The sequence below is a fragment of the Pygocentrus nattereri genome, chromosome 13 (genome assembly GCF_015220715.1).
Source record: "Pygocentrus nattereri isolate fPygNat1 chromosome 13, fPygNat1.pri, whole genome shotgun sequence".
NCBI lineage: Eukaryota > Metazoa > Chordata > Actinopteri > Characiformes > Serrasalmidae > Pygocentrus > Pygocentrus nattereri.
The window spans coordinates 12,335,700-12,360,301 of record NC_051223.1 but is presented as its reverse complement, the minus strand read 5'-3'; the positions used below and the strand labels follow the sequence as shown (position 1 = coordinate 12,360,301).

The window sequence follows — 24,602 nt, the reverse complement described above, 5'->3', positions numbered from 1 at the left end:
TAAACACTTCACCAAAATAATGTGAAAGATATGAATCACAGCTATTTAAAGCTATTTCACTGTTAATGTATTTAAACAGTAGAACCCGAGAGGGAGTGTGTTATCGTGGAATAACATCATGGCTGTAATTTGGTGGCCGTAGATCATCACAGCCCTGATGTTATTCGTGATAACACACTCCTTGAGTGTTCTACTGCTTTAATACAACAGTTAAATAAATAAAGTAAGAAATGAATAAACTGGACCGTGAACGCGTCGTTTAATGTTTTAATGTTCAGTTCCTTCCTCCAAATTATATTTCCTTGACAAGCAGCTTGTTGCTGCATCAGAGTAACGAGCTCCGCCCACTTGCTGCACAGCCGGTAGTTCATTCTCCAGCTCCACAGAGATCGACTGACAGTTTGGGAATTTAGTGTTTCTCATCTTCAGAGTCAGTCCAAATCAGACTGAGCCATAAAGCTGACCCAATATCAAGTTCAGCTCAGTTTGGTCAGTTTTTGCAGATCAGTATTATTGTTGTTTTGTTCCAGCCAGTCTGTAAAGCTTCTTACAGCCTGTTTAGTTTGATGAATGGTATTGGGTTAATTTCTGGCTGATTCCAGGTTGTTTAGCTGTTCTTCTGTCACAGCTGCCGACTGAAAAGCTGCTCAGTAGTGAAGAGAGTTTGGGAATTTAGTGTCGTCTCATCTTCAGAGTCTGACCAAATCGGCTGTCAGTCAAATGTGGTCTTAAAAGTGTCCGTTTTCTGTTTGTGGCAAAGTAAGAAGTAAAAACATTCAAATGGCTCCTGTAGCTCTCAAAGTTGTTGCTTAGCAACGACGTCTCAGTGGAGTGATACAGTGTTTGTGAACAAACCTGTGATGTTATGGTGAAATAACAGCGTGGTTTGAATGCCTCTCAAGCAATTAATCCTTGCCTTTAACCCTTGCAGAGCCGTCTTTTTTAAGAGTGAAGGCCAAATAACCGAAACATCACCGAGCAGCTCTGAACTGATGGAAAGTAAGTTCAGCCGAAGCTCCATCTGGAGGAGCATGACATAGCTGCTTGAATCTAATTAATTCTGTTATGGCGTGAGCCCACTGTGCTAATGGGTTTGCTGTAGGTAATGCAGGAATTATTAAGTCTATTCAGAGCTCGCCTGTGTTCACTCCTTGCAGCGAGATGCGATGGCTTCAGCAGGTTCATTTCACTTTTTCAGGCAGTTGTGTGCAGAATCTCCCGCAAGATCAGCGAGAGTCTCACTGTTGTTCAGACAGATGTTTGTTCTCTGTAACTGCCTTAAACTAAACCTAACGCACTGTTATGAATCCTAAACTCACCCAAAGCAGAGCGTGATGTGCGGGTGTTTCAGAACCGATGCGCTGACTTGCTCCAGTGGGCTCAGGTGGGAATATTTCAGGGCTGCAGAGCAGATCATCAGCAGATGCTTGTGTTTTCACAGCCTGCATCTGTTGTTAATAAGTGAGATGGGGGTGGAGGGGGTTAGTTTGGTTAGAACTCCAGAGGTGGAGAGGGGATGATTACAGTCCAGTCACGATGAGGTCTTTTGAATGGGGTGATGTTTCCTGCATGTTGGGAGGTTCATTCATTCTTACTTGGTACACATGAAGATATTAAACCAGTCCCAGGAGCATCTGCTTCATGTTGATGCTTCGTTTAGGGCCTGGGTGTCGAACACGTGGGCCACAGGCCTGAAACAAACCTATCCAGCCCGCAAAAGTATTTTAGTTTTCTATTAATATTAGCCTGTTTACAAAGCCTTGCACTACAGTCCCACCAATGTAATGTGTGCTCTGACTCCAACCCCAACAACAATCTATGGGACAGTGGTTACCCCTCAGGTCGACACAGTTCTACACAATTCAAAACCAGTGGATGCCAGGTGTCTAAGTCAAGCTAATAGATTCTGGGGGCATTTAAGTTTAGAATATTTCTAGTATTGATGTAATATTTCAACGTTCTACAAGTGTCTGTCTTTTACTGCTGAAGTTTTTGCGTATTTTGAATAAACAGAGGCCAGTTCGGGTTACAGCACAACATTCATTAAAAATGAAATAAAAACACAGACGTCCTTTGGCCCACGGATTTGTTGAGATTTTTAATATGGCCCTTATGTGGTTGAGTTTGACACCCCTGATTTAGGGAACACAGTAAGGGTCCTCTGACCATCTATTTGTATGACCACTTCTAGTTTCTTTGCAGCCAAATTGGCCAAAATCTGGATTTTTTTATGGACCAGCTTCACTTTGCTTTTGGTATGCTCTACCAGGTGGTTGCTGAGGTGTTGCCAGGCCACTGCTATGGTATCCCAGGTGGTTACTAAGATGTTGCTAGGGTACTTCTGACCTGCTAAAGACAACACACCTCACTTCAAAGCTCTGAAAAACATTGTAAGGATGAGTTTTCAGAGCCTGCGTTCAGAGTTAATAACTCCTGCATTACCTGCAGCAAACCCATTAACACATTGCGCTCACGCCGTAACAGGATTAATTAGATGTAATTAGATGGCACAGACTGGCGGTGGTAGTTTCAGCTTTTACCACTGAGGAAACACTTCACTCAAACGCTGCGGCAAAACATAACTCCTATAAACATGTAATGTCAAATGTCATGAGCTGTCGTAAGTTGTCATAACAAATTTTGTTCAGGACAGCGAGAGCACACAGCAAAACAAAAAACGGAATCAGCCAGAATCCATAGAGTTGCCCTTTCCATTCCGTCTCATCTCGAGATCATCGAGATCGTTCTCCCATCTGGAGTTATGAGCCTGTGAAGAGGGGCTGAGATACATGTTATCTGCCTCTCACCGTGTGGATTCGTGTGTCCGTCTACATTCTGTGTGAAACTGGCCATGGACACTCAGGAAATCACTAAGGACTCATTCAGTCCACATCGGAGACTCGCGTGAAATGGCGCCAGAGAGTTTACAGCTGCTGAAGCTGCTGTAGCGGGTTTGGAAAGTAGTGATGAAGATAACGGAGCGTTTAGATATGAAACAGATGAGGATCATGTTCTGTAAAGAGCCTTTAGAGGAGGGTTTAAGAAGAGAGGAACAAATTGAGAGAGGATGAACTCAGTGATAAAGAGATAAATAAATCGGCTGATTCCCGATGATGTATTCGAAGCAAAAATCATGCACACTTAGAAACACACTGACGTGGTTTCGTTCCGTGGAATGAGAATGTTTAGGAGTGTTTGGTGGAGATGATGATGGTTTTCTGGTACCAGCAGACTGTTTGGCCTGAACTCTGTGTTTGTTGGGAGCTGCAAGTGTGTCTGTGAGGTGATTTATATGAGTAAATATCGTGGCTCTGAGGGAAATGTCCACAAAGCCCAGAGGACAAATTAATTCTTTTTGATCCTGGTTTGCCTCGGGTGAGTTGGACTGTGTTTTGTATCAGTTCTTTATGTCTGTCTGTGAGGTGCCTGTGGTAGAGTTTAAATTATTCACTACCTGCACACATTCAGAGCAGCCAGCTCACACCACGCTGTGGGTGCTTTACTCCAATATACGTACACATTGACATTTTCTAATAATAAACAGTACAGTGCAAAAGTCAGAGACCACGTTTCACTTAATTTCCACTCAAAACAGCTATGACATTATTGAGTTTTCAGGATATTGCTGAGGAGATTAGATAGAAGACCAGAAGGGATGAGATCACAAATAAACTGTTGCTGTGGAATTGCAGGTGGTTGCTAAGGTGTTGTTAGGCCAGTGCTAGGGAATTGCAGGTGGTTGCTAAGGCGTTGCTAGGCCAGTGCTATGGAATGGTCACCTATATGATTTTCAACTGAGGGCCCTAAAGTGCTGAGAAGAACCCACAGAGATATAGATCTATCTGGACTGGTCAGTTGCATTTAGATTGTCTGTCCACTCGTTCTGTGAATGTATCAGTTATCTTTCTGAACAAGGTGATTGTCCACTGTAAAGCACAGTTACTGGTTTGTATGTCAGTCATTGCTGTATCACCTACACTCTTAAAAAGAGTTCTTACCTAACACACTGGATCCTGGACTACCTCACCAACCGTCCACAGTATGTGAGGACAAGTGACTGTGTCTCCGACATGGTGATCTGTAACAGAGGGGACCCACAGGGAACGGTGTTAGCACCGTTCCTCTTCACCCTGTACACTGCAGACTTCATGTACAACTCACCAAACTGCCACCTACAGAAGTTCTCTGATGACTCAGCGATCGTCGGCCGCATCACAAATGAGGCCAACAGAGAGTATAGAGAACTGATTCAGGACTTTGTGGACTGGTGTCTGCGGAATCACCTACAGATCAATGCAGGGAAGACCAAAGAACTGGTGGTGGATTTCCGCAGGCGCACACATCCCCCTCCAGCAGTGAACATCCAGGGAACGGACATTGAAAGAGTGGACTCTTATAAGTACCTGGGTGTGCACCTTAACTGTAAAACTGGACTGGTCAGACAACACAGCTGCACTTTACAGGAAAGGACAGAGCAGACTCTACCTGCTCAGGAGACTGAGGTCATTTGGAGTGCAGGGGCCACTCCTGAGGACCTTTTTCGACACAGTGGTGGCATCAGCCATCCTCTATGGAGTGGTCTGCTGGGGCGGCAGCATCTCTACTGCAGACAGGAAGAAACTGGACAAACTGCTGGCTCGGTCCTAGGGACTGCTCTAGACCCAGTGCAGGTGGTGGGAGAAAGGAGGATGCTGAACAAGCTAGCATCCATGCTGGAGAACGACTCCCACCCCATGCATGAGACTCTGGCAGCACTGGGCAGTTCCTTTAGTGTGTGAAGGAGCGCTATCGCAGGTCCTTCCTTCCAGCTGCTGTGAGACTGTACAACCAGCACTGCTCCCAGTAGACCACATACAATATACACTTACATTCAGAATGCAAACATTTTTCATTTTTCATTGTGCAATATGCTAAGTGCAATACAGATTCCTTAGAACTCTTATTTTATTTTATTTTATTATTAACCTTATTTTGTTGTAAATAGTCTAGAGATTTAGCTTTAATTTTTATTATTTATAATGTTGATAATGTTTACACTGTTTCCCATTTCTATTACTGAGTGCCTTACTCCTGTTACTCTGCTGCTGCTGTAATACTGTGAATTTGCCCGGTGTGGGACTAATAAAGGATTATCTTATCTTATCTTATCTTATCTTCAAGGGTTCTTTAGTAAAGGGAACGATTCTATGTAGAACAGTGAGTTTTATGTATAACCGTTTGATGCTTAAATGTTTCTTTACATGTTGAAATGGTAATTCAGATTGGTGGGGAATGTGTTGTGTATATACATACATATATACATATTCTATGGCGCACGAAAAAGGGTTTCTCTATTGTTACAAGCGTGACATGTAATAGTACAAGAACACCTTTTTGCTGCTGTGTAGTGCCACATGCTCCATCAACCTAAAAGACCATTTCACCACTTAAACATGAAATGGTTCTATATAGAACATTACCTTTACTAAAGAACTCTTGAAGAATCATCTGTTTTAAGAGTTTAGATTTTCCCGCTCTGCGCTTGGTGGTGAGTCTTATTGAGTGAGATTGTTGCTGAATTGAAGTTAACAGTATTGTATCTTTAACAGCTGCTCAGCAGTATGTAGTTCCCCTTTGTTTCCTGTGGGTGTGTTTTTGTTGTAGCAAATTTTAAAAATTGTCTACGTCACACACAAACAGTCTGTGGTTGGTTATTCTTTCTGTCTGTCAGATGGCCACTTCCTGCTAAAGTAGGTGGTTCTTGGCTACATTAAGCAACAAAGCACACCAGACTCTCTGAAGAAAGGCTTGCGACTTTAGAGACTAAAGCGGCCTTCGCGTCGAGAAGTGCTGCATCATGTTGATTGGAATTTCTCTGTATCTTCTCTCAGTACCTTGTCTGAATTCTACTGTACCCATCCACAGGTGATGTTAGCAGCCTCCTACTGGTCCCTGCTGGCCCCCGCTATCGAGATGGCAGAGGAATCTGGGAAATATGGGGTGTTCGCGTTCTTCCCGGTCACTGTGGGTTTTGCACTGGGGGCAGCATTTGTTTATTTTGCGGACCTGATGATGCCATTTCTGGTAAGTTCTGGTGTATAATTCTTTATTCTGCAGTTCATGTGGAGTGTTGTGGAACGTTTTACCAACATCGAGTATGATTACCTGTGAGAACTGCAAAACATTTTATGTTGGCAGTGTTTCATCTAGCACATTTACATTCTTACGTTCTTATTTAATCTGAAAATAGATGATTTTACACCTATACAGTAGACCTGAACGGTTGGGTTCTCTGTCTGGTTATGTTTTTTTGTATTGTTTAGTAGTCTTTGTTTAATTAATGAGTATGTTTACATAAATGTATTAATTCAATGTGTTTACACTTAATAATCTGATAACTGCAGTAAATCAGATTGTGTCAGTAACTGGTTAAGTGCATTTACACTGAATGATCTGATAACTGCAGAAAATCTGATTGTGTCAGTAACTGGTTCAGTGTGTTTACGCTTAATAACCTGATAACTTCAGAAAATCAGATTGTGTCAGGAACTGGTTCAGCATGTCAGAAATCCTTCATTTGGTTGAGCATGTGTTCAGTTTCAGTGTCGCTCCAAAAGTGCTATGCTGGTCTCGCGGGTGCCGTGTTAAACACTGCACGCAGTTTTCAGGACAGAGCTCTGTTTTCACACGTGTTCAGACTGAGAGAAATGAAAGAGATCAGAGTGAGAGTTCACACTGAGAAACCTCACTACTGACTCAGATCCAGCCTCTTTATCAGATTTACCAATTAGATCTGTAGACCTTCATCTGACTTGAGAAATCAGATTGTATTGTTTACACAACCACTTAATAGTCAGAAAACTGCAGAAATCTAATCATGATCAGCTTATTAAGTGCATTTATCCACATTAGAGAGTAATTTATTTATAGTTAATTTATTTATGGTTATTATAGTATTTATAGTTATTTATTATTCATGGTCAGTTGAAAGTGAATATGTCAAAATGGTTAATCATAAATATTTAAATAGAAATCTGTTAAAATTTTCATTCTGAAACCTAAACCTATCAGGAGGTAACAGGAGGTAACCTACAACAGGAGAACGATTCAGATTCAGTCACGCTTTGATTCAGATTGGGGGACGGGGCGGGGGTGTGGGGGGTGTGATGGAGACGAGGAGGAGTTTTTCAGGGATTAAGAAGTGAATTGAGGACATGCTGGAGGAGGTTCTGGATGGACAACTTGTGGAGGAGGAAGACGAGGACGTGCGAGTTCCAACCACAACGCTGAAGCAGAGGATAGTGATGAGTCACTGATAACCAGGCCGACTCACATCCCCCCTGCCACCTATACATATTAACTTAGCTCTGGTTCTCATTCTCTCTCATTCTCTCTCTCTCTCATTCTCTCTCTCTCATTCTCTATCTTGTTCTCTCTCATTCTCTCTCTCTTTCTCTTTCTCTCTCTCTCTCTCTCTCTCTCTCTCTCTCTCTCTCTCTCTCTCTGTGCCTCTCTTTCTCTCTCTGTGCCTGATTCTCTTTCATATCTGCTCAAGATCTTCTAGGAATGTAAACCTCCTTGGTGACATTTGCGTCACATCTGCTATTGAAATTCTTATTACCATCTGACGTCCCTCTTCATTCTCCATCTCTTATTGAATGTGAGAGCCAATTTTTCTAAACTCCAGGTCTGAATCTGATAAGGTTGAGATGCTGTCACTGTAAAGATACTGTTAAGAAATCACAGATTTGTACCAGACCATTGTTCATCTGCCCATTTCATAACTGCAGTCCAAAAGTTTGGAGTCAGTGTTTCCAACAGTATAAAACCAACTTGGTAGCCAGTAATTGCATAAAATGATTCTAATCTGCTCATCCTGATCAACTTCCTGCCATCCACCTAAAAATGCTAGATGAGTCGGGAATGATGTTTGGAGCTGTAGAAGATTCTACACTGGCTCTACTAAAAGCAATAAATATCATATTAACAGTCATCATGTTTCAAAAAAGCACATAAATGTAAATTGATAAAGTACATTATTTATCATTTAATATCCAAATAAAATGACTAAAATGTCTTTAAAAAAGTCTTTGCCATTGCGTTAGCTGAGACTGTTGTCTGCATTGCAATAGTGACCAGCAGTCTGCGCTGATCTTCAGGGTTAAAGGGTGAATCAGCAGTTCTACATTAACTCCAGTGTTTAAGACCATTTACTGTTAAACTGTGTTGAACGATCAGCAGAGCTTTATTTTACTGTATAGGAGGATTATTTTATTATTACCTACTAATATAATTCAGCTGTGGAGCTGCAACAGGGCTATAGAAGAGCCATGTGCAGCTCCGGAGGTGAAGCAGAGCCCTGGTTTATAACAATAAAAATGATATCACGTCATCCACCCCTGCTGGAACCCATACTAGCTGCCCATAGCTGGGAATTGTTGTGAAGCTAAATTGAACTTGGTGTGAAATACAGCATGTTGGTCAGTGGATGGTTCCCACTTTGGTGTTTGGACAGCTGCTGGGGTCCCTTTTACTGGCACCAAGGCAAACAGCAACCACAAGAAAGGACAAGCTACACCAGCCCGGCAGCCCCCAGCAGAGCAATTACTGCGGCCATTCTTTAACAAAGCACACATTTGTCAGCACCGCGTCTCTGGGAACTGGACTGTCCTCAGTAATGCAGCCGCAAGCTGTCGCAGGATTGAGCATCAGGCAAACATATCCTGAGTGGGCTTTGTTATAAAGATAGATCTCGCTCCCCAGCCGGCTCTAAATGGATTACTAATCAGAGCAGCATAAAGGCTAGCTGGCATTGTGAAGCTTGTTATGGGGCGAAGATGGCATCTGTCTCGCTGGCCTGTAACGTTCATGGCCTAAATTACAGTAGAACTGTGTGGAAAAGCTCCACTGGAATCCACCCTCCTGTGTAGCGTCTCTTGGGGTCTTGTTTAACCACCGTGAAAGATGACCACGGATCTTGTTTTTGTGTTTCGTCTCAAGCAGCAAAGTTTTCTGTGGCACTTTGGAACCATGTGTTAATCAGGCTTAGCTAACTTGCTGAAAGTAAATATGAGGTCATCCGATGAATTTCTCACAGTGTAGAGTCTTATGTTGGCTTCGTTAGAATGCCAGGCTCACAGCTCGACATGTTCTTTTGGTTTACGTGCTGAGAACAGTCATTTTGGGTCGGTTTTTTGGTCCATTCACCATAAAATTTACACACAATACAAAGTGAAACAGGCATTTTCTAAATTTTGTATATTATATGTAGTTTTGATTGTTTACTTTGGGCGTCTTAGCTGTAACAGTGTTACACTAACCCCCCATGTGGAGGATGTACTTTAGCCTGTCTGTCTCTCACTGTCAGCTGTTTATCTGCCTCTAAACGCTGCTGTATTACACTCACCAAGAGGAGATTACAGTAATATAGGGGTGAATTCTGTACAGTTCACTGACCACAAACACTCGGGATGGTAGAGGGAACACTTTCATTTAAGTTCTAGGAAATAACCAGGTAACTAAAAGCTCCACAATGGTCAGTTCAGTTTTTATATGCTGGAATACCCATCAGGTTCTACGTATTGTCAGTAATTTTTACTGTGTATTCATTTTGAGTAAAATGAAAGTACTGTAGCTTACGCTCCCTGACAGCTTACAGCTGTTTATGTGGAAATGTGGATGTTGTAACTTTAAATAGGAAATGTTGTAAATTTAAGAAGGAAAGTAAATCAGGAATAACTCTAAAACAAGTAATAGACAGGTAATAGACAGATATGTACTGTATAAGACTGTTTGTATTAAATGGAACTGCCTGATGCTTAGACATCACCTCAGTTAACTTATCTGCTTTACACGTTCAACATTATCATGAAATGTGGTGTAATTATGATTTATTTTACCGCATATAGAACCCCAGAAATTTAGTTAGACTGACTGGTAATTTTGTAACATTTTGCCTAATAATTTCATGCTGCTGTGGAGATCCTTTTACAAGCTCACTCAGTTAATATCTAGAACTTGTTGAGTGTTTCTGTGTAATTTATTTAAATGGGAACTTTAATTGCTTTCCCGGTTTTGCTTGTTCCTTTAGTGTGTTGTAGCTTTTTGTGCATGTAAACATCCAAAGCTCAGCATTCCCTCCAGTGGGAGAAACTCTTGCACACAGAGCCCAGTTTTCTCAGCTGCCTGAATTGCTACGTTGGAATTCCAGCCCTTTCCCTTTGTTTCAGAATGACATCATCTCGTAACACAGTCCTTACCACTTGGCCCACTGGCGAGCTCCGCCCTCTCACACAGAGAGATACAAAAACGTCCTGCTCTGGTCTGGCTCGCCAAGGTGGACTGGATCTACCCGGCTTGTTCTACTGGACTTCCAGTATCGACTCTGGATCAAACTGATACAGCAGAACCGATGCCGTTGTAAGAACAGATACAGCGATGTGGGAGCAGAGCTTGTAGCAGGACACCAGGTTAATCAGTGGGAACAGAGTGGGCAGGCGGACCAATCAGAGCACACTGGTCTCTGCGGGAGGCGGGGCTTAAAGACGCAGGAGCTCTAACAGAGCGTTTCAGACAGAGGGTGAGTAGAGATGAACAATAGATATAAATCTGTTCTAGTAGAGCCCAGAAGTAAAATTCTGAGCATTCTGAAAATAAGGATGAAAGATCTTTAGAAGAGCTTTGAAATATCTCAGAGCTTTGGCGCTTGTGCCTCATGCTTTTTGGTACAAAGAGAGTATTAAGGGTGAATGTGGAGAAATCTCTGTCTGATTGCTGCAAAAATTCACAGACTTTGCTATGGAAACACGAGAAGATGACCAAATGCACGTTCTACTGGAACCTGTTTAATTACAATAAATATCCGTTTTACACACGTTCTACCCCACATTAGTTTGTGCCTCATTCTCTCCTGCTTTTCTCTCATCGACTACACTTTTAAAAGATGGTTCCTCAAGGGGATTAGTGAAGACAGTAGGTATATATAGAACCATGAACACTCAGAACCATTTGCTGCTTAAATTGTTCTCTGCATGGTGAAATGGTTCTTCAGATTGATGGACAATGCACTGTATGTGGTTGTGTATAGAACCATGAACACTCACAACCATTTGCTGCTTAAATTGTTCTTTGCATGGTGAAATGGTTTTAGGGAAAGGTTTGGTGGAATGGTTTTAGGGAAAGATTTAGGGAAAATTTGCTGTATGTGGTTCTATATGGAATCATGAACACTCAGAACCATTTGCTGTTTAAATTGTTCTGCATGGTGAAATGGTTCTTCAGACTGATGGAGAATGTGTTGGGTATGGGTTTATATATCACCATACAGGATTTTGGTACAATGTCAAGCTTGTGCCTACAAGGTGTTAACAGAGCAGGCTCCTTCCTACCTGCACTCACTCCTAAAGGCTTACAGCACCGCCCAGCCGCTGCGATCAAGCTTGTGCCTACAAGGTGTTAACAGAGCAGGCTCCTTCCTACCTGCACTCGCTCCTAAAGGCTTACAGCACCGCCCGGCCGCTGCGATCCTCCAATGAACGTCGCTTAGCATTGCCAAACATTCACACAAAGCAATCGAGACCCAAGGGTGGAACTAGCTACCTTCCACTGTCAGAGCAGGGGCGTCCCTCGCTATTTTTAAGAAACTCCTGAAGACAGAGCTCTTCAGGGAGCACTTACTCTAATCGCCTCTTGCAATCTAACTACTACCAACCTCATCTCCTTCTTGCCCTCCTTCCCTTCTCTACCCCGCTTTTACCCTTTGGCCTCTTTAAGGCCTGACTATGTTTGTTCTATGTACCTCATTATTTATAAGTCGCTTTGGATAAAAGCGTAACAATTGTAACAATAGCAGAACGCTTTTTGGTGCTATATAGAACCCTTTTCTGAAAGGTTCTGTGTGGAGTCAATGCAACACATTCTCCATCGATCTGAAGAACGACTTCACCATGTAAAGGACCGCCGTCTTTACTAAAGAACCCTTGAAGAACCGTTTTTTTGAGGGTGCACAGCGCTGAAGTAGCTGTCCATTTGGAGCTGAGGTCTTCCGTGTGGTTATCCACCCAGTCGGCTGGCTGTGGGCACTGCTCCTCAGCGTCTGAGGGGCTAGTTTCTCCCTCCTGGCTCTCGTAATGTAAAGCTGCTGATGTGCTGCTCTTATTGCCTCCTGGCTCACTTTTATCAGCTCTTATAGAAAGGCAGCTTTATTGCCTGTACCTTTGTAATCGTCTCGCGTCGCGCTGAGGGTTGCTCTTCGAGAAGGAGAACTGTTCTGTGGTGATATTTTTATTATTTTCTGATGATCAGAATGAGGGAATCACTCTGCTTGGCTTTGGGCTGCAGAAATATACCAAGTGCATCATTTTTGCAGAGCTGTGATGCACAATGTTGAGTCTTGGTCAGGAAGGCTGTTTGTTGTTTTTCATCCTTTAGGATCTGACCTGTTGTTTCAGTGTCCAGCCTTAACTGTCAGCCGGTCTGCTTCCTTTGGCCAGGCAGCTTTTCCATGTTGTAAATATGCTGTGTAAATGTTGCGAAGTGTCTCTCAACACATTATGATTTCTGGCTGCTTTCGAGACTCGCACTCGCACAGTTTCGACATGCAGCTGTTTGTCCTCATTCACAGTTTGGTGATGTGTCACTTTGCTTTGGGAAGTGAAAAAATCCATAATATTCTGACACGATTGAACGATTTATGTTTGCTATTTTTAAGTAGGATCCAGTTAAAATGACCCCCATTTCTGTCATAATGGCCATACTTTTCTGAAGAACGCAGCTATATAATGTGTCTTGTGTGATGTGATGCATGCAGCATCTTACGTACATGATCTTGCACTGCACAGTCAAAAACATCACCAAACATCATCGTGCTTCTTATCAATCAGTACCAAGCTCCAGACCATTCAGGGCCAAGCTTCTGACCAGTCAAGGCTGACTTTCTGACTGATCAGGGCCAAATATCTGACCAGTCAGGGCCAAACTTCTGACCAGACATGGCTGACTTTCTGACTGATCAGGGTCAAATATCTGACCAGTCAGGGCCAAGCTTCTGACCAGTCAAGGCTGACCTTCTGACTGATCAGGGTCAAATGTCTGACCAGTCAGGGCCAAGCTTCTGACCAGTCAAGGCTGACCTTCTGACTGATCAGTGTTTTTAGTTGCAATGATGATGATGATTCTCCAGGTCTGACTAGGGAATATTATAATATGTCAGGATTAATGTCCTTTGTCCGTATACTCAAAAAAATATGATCTAGCTAGCAGATCTCTACAACCTCGGTCTCAAGCCTGTGCTGTTATTCCTGGCTAGACTTGCTTCAGTTGAGGAGGCTAAAAGCTACTTAGCGAATATGTGTGCTAATAGTGTTTAACATTGTCAAGAGCATAAAAAAGTTTGTGATAATTGAGTGCTATGAACTTGCTACCTGCTAGCTCTGGGCTAAAGTTTGCTTCAGCCGTTTAGCCGTCATAATTGGTATCTCTGGGGGGGTTAAATCTCTGGACATTGTTAATTGTCAAGGCTTGTTCCTTATTTATTCACTCCCCATCCCCTCTCATTTTTCCTCCATTACATGGCTCGGAGTACTGTAGCAGGATCGGTTTGGGTTCAGAGGCTTTTGGGATGTATTACCTTGTCCTTTTTTTTAAATTTTTTTTTTAAATAAAGAGGGGGCTTACGATCTCAGCGGACAACAGATATGCTGTATGTACTGCTATGCTATATGTATAGTAATGTTAGATTTCATGTGTCTCTTCAGTCACTGCTTGTTGTTTGGATGCACAGCCCTGGGGATTATGGAGTGGTGTTGGAATTGTGGGTGTGTCCTTATTTGTGTGTGGGGTGTTTTTTTTTCCCCTCTCTCTTCAACTGCAACTTTTCTCCATCTACCTTTATTTAGGCAGTCCAATAAACAATTTAATTATTTCTACAGTGTGTTTTATAGCTGGGATTAATATAACCTGAGATTATTTCTACAGTGTGTTTTATAACAGGGATCAATATAACCTGAGATTATTTCTACAGTGTGTTTTATAGCTGGGATTAATATAACCTGAGATTATGTCTACAGTGTGTTTTATAGCAGGGATTAATATAACCTGAGATTATTTCTACAGTGTGTTTTATAGCTGGCATTGATATAACCTGAGATTATTTCTACAGTGTGTTTTATAGCGTGGATTAATATAATCTGAGATTATTTTTACAGTGTGTTTTATAACAGGGATCAATATAACCTGAGACAGTGTGCACAGTCCGGTGCTCCCTGTGGCCTGGACTGATGAACACTGTGGGCTGGACTGGTGAGCACTACGGGCTGGACTGATGAGCACTGTGGGCTGGACTGGTGAGCACTGTGAGCACTGTGGGCTGAACTGGTGAGCACTGTGGGCTGGACTGATGAGCACTGTGGGCTGGACTGGTGAGCACTGGTTTAGTTGGTACGGTAGCTCTGCATTAGCTAATCCTGTGCTGCCTCTTCACTGATACTCCGTGATTCACGCAGAGTTGGAATTAAAGATTTTTCCTCACAGCTGTGGCTCAGAGCAGCGCAGAGTTTCATGACAGAACGCCGGAACATAGAACCCTCCGTCTTTGTGGCGCAGAGTGTGGTGGAAACGGCTTAGACTGCGGCCCACCCTCCAACAGTAATGAGGGGCTGATGGGCATCGTATGTTTCCTTTTTTCATATACTGTGATGCTGGTTTGGGGTTTTTAGAGCTTAAATATGGGCTTTTTCAGTTGTTTGTTGTCATTCCACTGAGTGGAGACGCTGGACAAAAAGATTTAGTTTGTGTCCTCGGCTGTGTTACGCTCAACCCATCATGTCATAACATTCGAAATGATGGAATTCTTGTGTTTCCATAATCTTTCATTAAAGTACAGTAACTTTTGCTCTGCCTCTAAATGCCTCTGATGTTTGGTTGCGTCACCGTCTACCTGAGGGAGGAACAGTTATATTGATCAGTGGTATCATAGCATGTTTCACCCCACCTCCGCCTATCGACTGAAAACACTGGTCATCCCCTTCGTCATCACTGGTCAATACTTCTAAGAAACTCCTGGTGCAGAACTTTCATACTGCCCCCAACTCTCCTGCACCTCTTACACAACTGGCCGTTGACTCGGACTTGATGTTTGTTCCAGAACACTCACTGGTCTGACTTGGTGAAGGAACAAAGGTTAATGAAGTCATAATAATAATCAAGTTATAGACACAGCTTAGTAAGGCCTGGGTATGAGATAAGTAAGTCATGGCCATGACTTAGTAAGATGTGGGAGTGAGATAATGGAAGGTGTACTCACACTATGCCTGGTTGTCTTGCACTGTGCCCAGGCATGAATACTGCCACCACCCCATCTCTTCAAGTGGGCCTGGGCATGATATGGAGTGACCACACTAGACAAATGAGCTGGTCTAACGTACTCAGGCACAGAACAGATCGCCCATGACCATTGCTTACTAAGATGTGGGATCAAGATAATTAGGTAATTATAATTAACTAGTGGCCACAGCATTTGGGGATGAAGTAATTAAGCCATAACCATTTTAATTAAGCTTGAATGTCACAGTGTTTTTCCTAAAATCAGCCGTCTGAACGTGTTTCTGTCTCTCAGACTGGAGCCTGAGCCTCAAGATCCTTTTCAGTGAAGTGAAAAGATGGCTGCCGGTGGCTCAGCGTGCTTATCAGCCTGTTCAGCAGCCTCTCCCGGTGAAAATACCCTGACTGGATGCTGTTGCCGTAATTTAAGACATTTAGCGGAAAAGCTTTGATCCCAAACGATTCCAAATAACATTTGCGTCAGTCCTCCTTTTTTCCATCCTGGAGAGGAGCAGCTGATTAGAGGAGCACACGGGGTCCGGCAAGTGATTCATAATTCATAGTGAAGCTTGGCTGTGGGGCTCATTTATTCATGCCATGTATATGGAGCTCATTCTGAACACTGCATATGGCATCGGAGAGGGAGGCTGGTGGAGGCAAAGGCTGCCACTGTGTTTTTCCTCTGAATAGTCATCTCCTGCTGAAATGTCAGCTTAAGCCTGACAGACGTGAGCGCACGCACACCTGCCTGTCAGAGAGCACTGGTGGGTTCAGCCTGGACCACTGGTGTGCAGATGGAGGAGAAAGAGGCAACACGTAAAAAAGACATGAGTCTCGTTGAACTCCGGAGCCACAGGGAGTGAAGTGGTCAGTGAAAAGCTGAATGTTGCAAAGGGCAGTCATTTTTTCAATGCTTGGTTACTGCCTTCATTGTTTAGTCTTTTTTTGGACATTTGTATTAACTTTAAAAAGATGGTCCTGCAGGTCCTGCAAAAATTAAATACACGCATACAATTTTCCCAAATGACCCGCCGCTAAAATGCAGTCAGTCATCAGCCAGGTGTGTTTTTAGACATGACACAGAGCACTTCATGGATGTGGCTTGTGGCTGACTCACTCACATTTAGTAGACTGTAGGTTCTCCACAAGGGGACAGCCAAGTTATTTAGTCACAGTGTGGGAATGAGTTAATTGAGTCTTAGCTGTGATTTGATAAGCTGTTGGTGATGAGATAATTATGTTGTTGTAATTAAGTCATGACCATGTTTTAGTAAAACATGGGAATGAGATAATTATAACAACTTAAGTAATGGCCATGTTTTAGTGAGGCATGGGAATGAGATAACAGACTCATAATTGATCATTATATATATTCAGAGGGAATGTCATACCAAGCTTGTTTGTTTTCTGCAATTAATCTGAATGTATTCCACATTTCCGGCCAGGTGAGCTCATACCTCACCACTGGCAAAACTAAAATAAGCCCAGCGTCATCAGAGCAGCAGCTGCTCAGTGTTATTCGCCCTCCTGAATACTGTCCTTCAGTCCGGGAGTGGCTCCATGTCCTCCTGCTCTCCGAGCTGGAACAGACTAGGGTATCAGTGCTAACATAATTGCTTCATATCGATCTGTTCACCTCTGGGCTGCTAATTGGAAAGGCGTAGGAGACTGGAGGGTGGGCTGGGCTAATGTATGGTCCTGAGGGGTCATCAGAAGTGACCTGTAAATACAGCTAATGATGCTCATCATTCCGGCAGCTCAGTGTGGGGTCACAGGGTTGAACCTGGCTGATTAGAGGGAACGTATTAATGCTGTAGATCAAGCTGCTCTGCTGTGTGTCTGAGCTGAAATCAGACTGACTGAAACTCTTCATTAAAACCTCGTTGTTGACGTTTTTGCCTAATGCTGATTTTTAGTGCTGATGACTGGAGGAAGGTTGCAATAGTTGCTGTAGGCTTAAGCTGAGGGTCCTGCCACTGCAATACGGAGGACAGGGTCAAGTTTGACGTTCTTTGTTGTTCTGGCACTTTGGTGTTGTTGTGAGACCATTACGTGTCCTGTCTGATTTCAGTGTGTTCTACGAGGAGCCGAGTGTTCTCTTCATGCCACTCTGAAAGATGATGAACATTTCCTGGTGGTATTCTGCTAGAACTATTCTAAGTCATACCAGTAGATGTGAGAGGAGATGTGACAGGTGAGGTTTAGGAGATCCGGCGGTTCTAGTGGGCTATTACTGTCCTATGTGTTTTGAGAATTTGGCCACCTGAGCATAGCTGTGATCTTATTACGAAACAAGTGGGTGTGGCTGGATACTCTGTAGTAAGTACAGGTAGTACTTTTTTTTTTTTTTAACAGTCCCTTAAGTGCTACATAGTAGCCAGGTAAGTGTGCCCTACAAACTCCAAAGTACTAGATAATTATTCTATGTAACATGATGGTAGGAACCAAGACTGGTTAATTAAATGATACTGAAGTGAAACCTAGGATGTCCTAAGTGGTTGCTAGGGTGTTGCTAAGCAGTTGCAGTGTTATCCCTGGTGGTTGCTAGGTAATTGATGGGATTGATGGGTGGTTACTATGGTGTTCTATGTTGTGACCATTGTGTTTGAACAGTCGCTACACAGAAATGGGAATCCAGTCAGAATGCTGTATATGTATAAACTCCGGAGTGAGTTCAGTGTCTATGTTGCTTTGTGGTGAGCAGTCAGTAATAATACGAGACGGAGGACGAGGAGGAGGAGAAGAACAGATGTGGAGGTAAACAGGCAGGAGTTTGACTGAGGAAAGGTGGAATTTTATTTCTCCTTTCCAGTTTATTGTGGGTGACTCAGGAGCGCTAACGCTATCAACACTGAGTCATGGAGAGAAGGTTCTCCTGCAGACAGAGAAACCCACAGGCTGAGATCCAACATCGCTGCCTCTCACTCTCTCTCTCATTTTCTCTCTCTCTTTCTCTATCTCTCCCTCTCTCTCTCTGTCTGAGCACAGCAGATAAGAGTTTGTCTGTGGTGCTGGAGTCTCTCTCTGTCCTCAGGCTCCCGTTAACCTTAACGTTGATTGTCTCAGAGCCGCTGGGCTGGTGGAGGAGGTGTGGCCGAGGAGACTCCGCCTCCAGGTGCTGTTTTAGCCTCTCTCTGTGTCTCACATTAACCCGAGACCACACACGTTCACACCCACCCACGCACTGCTGTATATAGTTTATAAAGTTTGAAGTGCGTCTGGTCTCAGTTCTCTCCAAACTGTGGCGGTCTCTCCTCTGTCTGATCGTCCCTGGGGTCTGTGACGGAGGTTCATCTGCAAAAAATAATAATCATACTAATAAATTTAATAGTAAAAATCATAACCATTATTTGAACATAAAAGCTGAATGTTACTACATTAGCCTGTTTTCATTTATGATCCACACTTTTCTTGCCATTGCCAAATAGACTGTTATATCAGTTTGTCAAAGTGCACTTTCTGTATTTCTATATTGTTTGTTGTTGTAGTTTATATACACACCTAAAAAAGACGGTTCTTTTAAAGGTTCTTTAGTGAAGAAAATGGTTGTATACAGAGCCATGTGCACTAAAATGCTTTAGTGGTTAAATGTTTCTTCAGATTGATGGGGAATGTGCTGTATATGGTTCTATAAGGAACCTTTTTAAAAAGGGTTCTGTTGTTATAAGTTTGAACCCTTTTTGTTGCAATATAGAACCAACACCTCTCTGTCATTCCATCTGGAGAACCATTTCATTGTGCAGAAAGGTTCTTCTATATAGAACCACTTTCTTTACTAAAGAACCCATAAAGAGCCAGAGAGTGTGCTGTCTTGGACTGAAGTTGATGTGCCACTGTAACATTTTTCTGTGTTATGAAATAAAGAAAATAGTTATGATTATTAATATAAATGTAAGCGTTTGCAGTGTGGACTCGGCAGATTTCTCGTTCATGTCCCACTTTCCGTTAGTCCTGAGTCATGTTTGTGTGCTCTCGTCCATGGACGGCTGTTGCAACTTGCACATGGCAACAAGCTTGCAGCAACAAGTGCCATGACAACCACCTCCCTCTGTAGCAGATAGCAGAAGATTCTAATGTTTCAGCGCTCAGATTTTCCCGGACTGAATTTCTGCAGCGATATCAGCTCTGCTGACACGGGAGCATGAATGTGGATGACCCGTGGCATTTGGATGAGGGACAGTTTCTGTGAGAGGTGGTTATGAGTCTGGTTTTACCCTGAAAGCACAGAAATCACTGAATACTGTAGCATTTCCACTGTGTGGAACATGCAGAGCTGCATGAAACTGACCAGTGATCAACAATAGTGACTCTGACTGCGGTAATATAAACCCTCAGCCAGTGGAGCAAAGAGGAGCTAATAAACTGTGCAGTAACAGATGGACTACAGTCTGCAACTGTACACCTACACTTTGGAACTATAAGGGAGGTATTTCCAATAAAGTGGCCAGTGAGTGGAAGCACAAGGTCATTGTTTCTAATAAAATGGCCATTTAGTGGAAACACAAGGTTAGTGTTTCTAATAAAGTGGCCAGTGAGTGGAAGCACAAGTTTAGTTTCTAATAAAGTGGCCAGTAATTGGAAGCACAAGGTTAGTGTTTCTAATAAAATGGCCAGTGAGTGGAAGCACAAGGTCACTGTTTCTAACAAAATGGCCAGTTAGCGGAAACACAAGGTTAGTGTTTCTAATAAAGTGGCCAGTGAGTGGAAGCACAAGTTTAGTTTCTAATAAAGTGGCCAGTAATTGGAAGCACAAGGTTAGTGTTTCTAATAAAATGGCCAGTGAGTGGAAGCACAAGGTCATTGTTTCTAATAAAATGGCCATTTAGTGGAAACACAAGGTTAGTGTTTCTAATAAAGTGGCCAGTGAGTGGAAGCACAAGTTTAGTTTCTAATAAAGTGGCCAGTGAGTGGAAGCACAAGGTCACTGTTTCTAACAAAATGGCCAGTTAGCGGAAGCACAAGGTTTGTGTTTCTAATAAAGTGGCCAGTTAGTGGAAACACAAGGTGGGGGTTTCTAATAAAATGGCCAGTGAGTGGAAGTATGAGGCAGGATGCTTGGTGAGAGGAATTCCTCTAAAGCAGGAACTTCAAGCTCTCATCTGTACTTATTTTTCTTCTCTGTTGTGTCATCTGTTAAAGGCGCTCCAGCTGTTGGAGTTAATGGCGCTGCTGGAACGGGGGGTGATGTTTTGTTATGCTCTTGTGTGAGAACGGAGAGGCTCAGTAGGGAAACTGTCAAATAAAGCATACAAATAAATTAGCAGGGAGAATTTCGTGTCATGTTCAAGTGATTGAACTGGTGATTCTGATGAGCTGAAGTGTCTGGATGAGTCCATATCTTCATATAATCCTGCTGTAGATCTGTCATAGCTTCGCCTTCTCGCTGATGATGCTCTTTTTTCCGGAATTGGCAAGAAAAGTGATCTTGGTGTCTTCCATCGTGATCACTGACCCAGAAAATTGCCTCCAAAAGCTGAAGTGAAGTGAAGGTGGGCGCTTCTAGAGTTACAAGCTGAAGGAGCTGTGGGAGGGTGAAGCGCTGTGGACAGTCAAGATATGTGAGAGCATTGAAGAACTAAGGACCACAATACACACTTAAAGCCCCTGTTTGGACAGGAAGAGTGGTTTGCTGCAGTTGTGGTGGCCAGGCTCTGGGAGATTGTTATGCTAATGAGAATTTGTGTCGCCGGCAGTGTGCTAATTAAACTTGGACAGCTGAGTGTGGTCAGACACTTCATTCATTATTGCTTTGTAGATGATGTTGTGGATGTGGTCATATTTTCAATTAATCAATTACTCTGAAGTCCTGCCTTAAAACAAGCATTATACTCAAACTCAGACACTTACAGAGGGATGTGCGATGACCTCGGAGTTAGATCAGTATCGGCAGGTGCTTGCTTTAAAATGTAATCAGGATCAGATGGAAGTTTAGATTTGACTGCAGGTGGGCGATATGGCAGAAACTGAATATTGTGATATTTCTAGAAATTTTAACATTGCGCGATACATCCAAATGTTGATTGTTTCAGACATCTGATCAGTTGGAACAGAGAAATGACTCCTCCTATGACTTTCCTCATAATGAAACATGCAGTCGGTCCGTTTCTACAAGCACCAGTGACTCACGAAATGTTCAGAAAAGCACATTGTTACACACAAAAGCACACTGTGGCATAATCTATCACAAAAATTATATATATATATATATATATATATATATAATTATAATTATTGTGATAAATTATGCCACAGTGCAAAACAATGTGCTTTTCTGAACATTTCGTGAGTCATATACAGTACAGACCAAAAGTTTGGACACACCTTCTCATTCAAAGAGTTTTCTTTATTTTCATGACTATGACATATTTTCAGTTGTTTCACACTTTTTTGTTAAGTATATAATTCCACATGTGTTAATTCATAGTTTTGATGCCTTCAGTGTGAATCTACAATTTTCATAGTCATGAAAATAAAGAAAACTCTTTGAATGAGGTGTGTCCAAACTTTTGTACTGTGTACATATATATATATATATATATATATATATATATATATATATATGTGTGTGTGTGTGTGTGTGTGTGTGTGTGTGTGTATTGCCATATGACCCTAGATATGCCAAAAGTATGTGGACACCTGGCCATCACTTCTATGTGGCCTTCGTACCCATTCTAAATCCATAGGGATTAATGTTTAGTTGGTCCCCCTTTGCAGCTCTAACAGCTTCCACTCTTCTGGGAAGCTTCTTCAAGATGTTGGAGAGAGTTTGGAGAGGGAATCTGAAGAGCATTTGTGAGGTCAGACACTGATGTTGGACAAGAGGGTCTGACTCACAGTCTCCATTCTAGATCATCCCAAAAGGGTATTTATCATAGCTAATAAACAGATGTACTTCATCTAACTACCTGTAACACTTACACAGTACTGTGGAGGTTGTACCACATACTAGAGGTGGACAATATGATGATATTTTACCGTTATTGTGATAAATTGCCACAGAATGCTTTCCAGCACATATTGTGTACCTCATTAATACACAAAGAACAATGACGTGAGTATGTGTTTCTTTACAAAGTGAGCGTAATTAGGCCTGTTTAATTGGATTTAATGCAGTCAGTAAAACTCATTGTAGATAAAGGTTTAGAATTATTGTTATTTCAGTATTTCCTTGAGTAGCTCCAAAACAATAGCTGAATAATTATTGACAATATTTTCAGTGGTTTTAAATCATTGCAGCCCTTGTTTTAATGAAACAGGCAGATTAAGGATTGTCTCGTGCTGGCTAAACTACATGACTGCTGGAGTAACGCTGCTCTAAACAGCTGAAAGTTTTCACGCAGTGTTTATTCAGCCTGTGCTTCAGATGTGAACTTCTCAAAAGACTGGATTTATGTCCGTGCTTGTTTTAATGAAACTTGTTTGGAGGGTTTGTGTGCGTGTTTACATATAGCATAACTAACATATGACTAATCAGAGAGAGAAAAGAGAGAGAGGGAAAGAGGGAGAGAGAAAGAGAGGGAAAGAGAGAGAGAGAGGGAGAAAGAGGGAGAGAGAAAGAGAGGGAAAGAGGGAGAGAGAGAGAGAGAGAGAGAGAGAAAGAGGGAGGGAGAGGGAAAGAGGGAGAGAGAGAGAGAGAGAGGGGGGGGGAAAGATGGACAGAGGGAAAGAGGGAGAGAGAAAGAGAGAGGGAAAGGGAGAGATAGAGAGAAAGAGAGGGAAAGAGGGAGAGAGAGAGGGAAAGAGGGAGAGAGAAAGAGAGGGAAAGAGGGAGAGAGAGGGGGTGGGGAAAGAGAGAGGGGGTGGGGAAAGAGGGAGAGAGAGGGAAAGAGGGAGAGAGAGGGAAAGAAGGAGAGGGAGAGAGAGAGAGGGAGATAGGGAAAGAAAGAGAGAGGGAGAGAGGAAACGAGGGAAGGAGAGAGAGGGAAAGAAAGAGAGAGGGAGAGAGGAAACGAGGGAAGGAGAGAGAGGGAAAGAAAGAGAGAGGGAGAGAGGAAAAGAGGGAAGGAGAGAGAGGGAAACGGAGAGAGAGAGGGAAAGAGGGGGAAAGAGAGAGAGATAGAGAGAGGGAAATAGGGAGAAAGGGGGAGAGGGAGGGAGACAGAAGAGATTAGGGGAGAGAGAGAGAGAGAGAGGGAAATAGGGAAAGGGAGAGAGAGAGAGAGAGGGAAATAGGGAAAGAGAGAGATAGGGGAAGAGGGAGGGAGAGAGAGGGAGATAGGGAAAGAGAGGGAAAGAGGCAAAGACGGAGAGACAGAGACTGAGAGATAGAGGGAGGGAAATAGGGAGAGAGAGAGAGAGAGAGGGGAGAGGAAGTGAGAGAGAGTGGGAGATTAGGAGAGAGAGAGAGAGAGAGAGAGAGAGAGAGAGAGAGAGAGAGAGGAGGAAAGAGGGAGAGAGAGGGAAAAAAGAGGGAGAGAGACAGAGAGAGAGCAAAGGAAAGAGAGGGAAGGAGAGAGAGAGAGAGGGAAACGGAGAGAGAGAGAGAGAGAGAGGGGGATAGGGAAGGAGAGGTAGAGACAGAGAGAGAGGGAGAGAGAGAGAGGGAAAGAGAAAGAGAGAGAGGGAGAGAGAGACTGAGAGATAGAGGGAGAGAGAGAGAGAGAGAGAGGGAAAGAGGGAGAGACAGAGAATGAGAGATAGAGAGAGGGAAAGAAAGAGGGAGAGAGAGGGAAAAAAAGAGGGAGAGAGAGGGCGTGGGAGAGACAGAGAGAGAGCAAAGGAAAGAGAGAGATGGAGAGAGGGAAGGAGAGAGAGAGAAGGAAACGGAGAGAGAGAGAGAGAGAGAGAGGGGGATAGGGAAGGAGAGGTAGAGACAGAGAGAGAGAGGGAGAGAGAGAGGGAAAGAGAGAGAGGGAGAGAGAGACTGAGAGATAGAGGGAGAGAGAGGGAGATAGGGAAAGAGAGAGGGAAAGAGGGAGAGGGAGGGAGAGAGGAAAAGAGGGAAGGAGAGAGAGAGATAGGGAAGGAGAGGTAGAGACACAGAGAGAGGGAAAGAGAAAGAGAGAGAGAGAGAGAGACAGAGACTGAGCGATAGAGAGAGGGAAAGACAGAGAGAGAGAGAGAGAGAGAGAGAGAGGAAAAGAAAGAGGGAGAGAGAGGGCTGGGGAGAGACAGAGAGAGCAAAGGAAAGAGAGAGATGGAGAGAGAGAGAAGGAAACGGAGAGAGAGAGAGAGAGAGAGAGAGAGAGAGAGAAGGATAGGGAAGGAGAGGTAGAGACAGAGAGAGAGAGGGAGAGAGAGAGAGAGGGAGAGGGAGGGAGAGAGAGGGAGGTAGGGAAAGAGAGAGGGAAAGAGGGAGAGGGAGG

General features: G+C 43.2%; 1 protein-coding gene across 2 annotated transcripts in view; it reads left to right on the top strand.

The window, feature by feature from the left end:
* The window catches only part of LOC108437321 (zinc transporter ZIP11), a 162,181-nt gene that overhangs the window by 26,290 nt on the left and 111,289 nt on the right, over positions 1–24,602 (top strand). For both annotated transcript variants that reach the window (XM_017714349.2, XM_017714348.2), the window contains exon 4: positions 5,905–6,063. In XM_017714349.2, the coding sequence (XP_017569838.1) occupies positions 5,905–6,063 (159 nt within the window). The remainder of the gene's footprint in view (positions 1–5,904; positions 6,064–24,602) is intronic.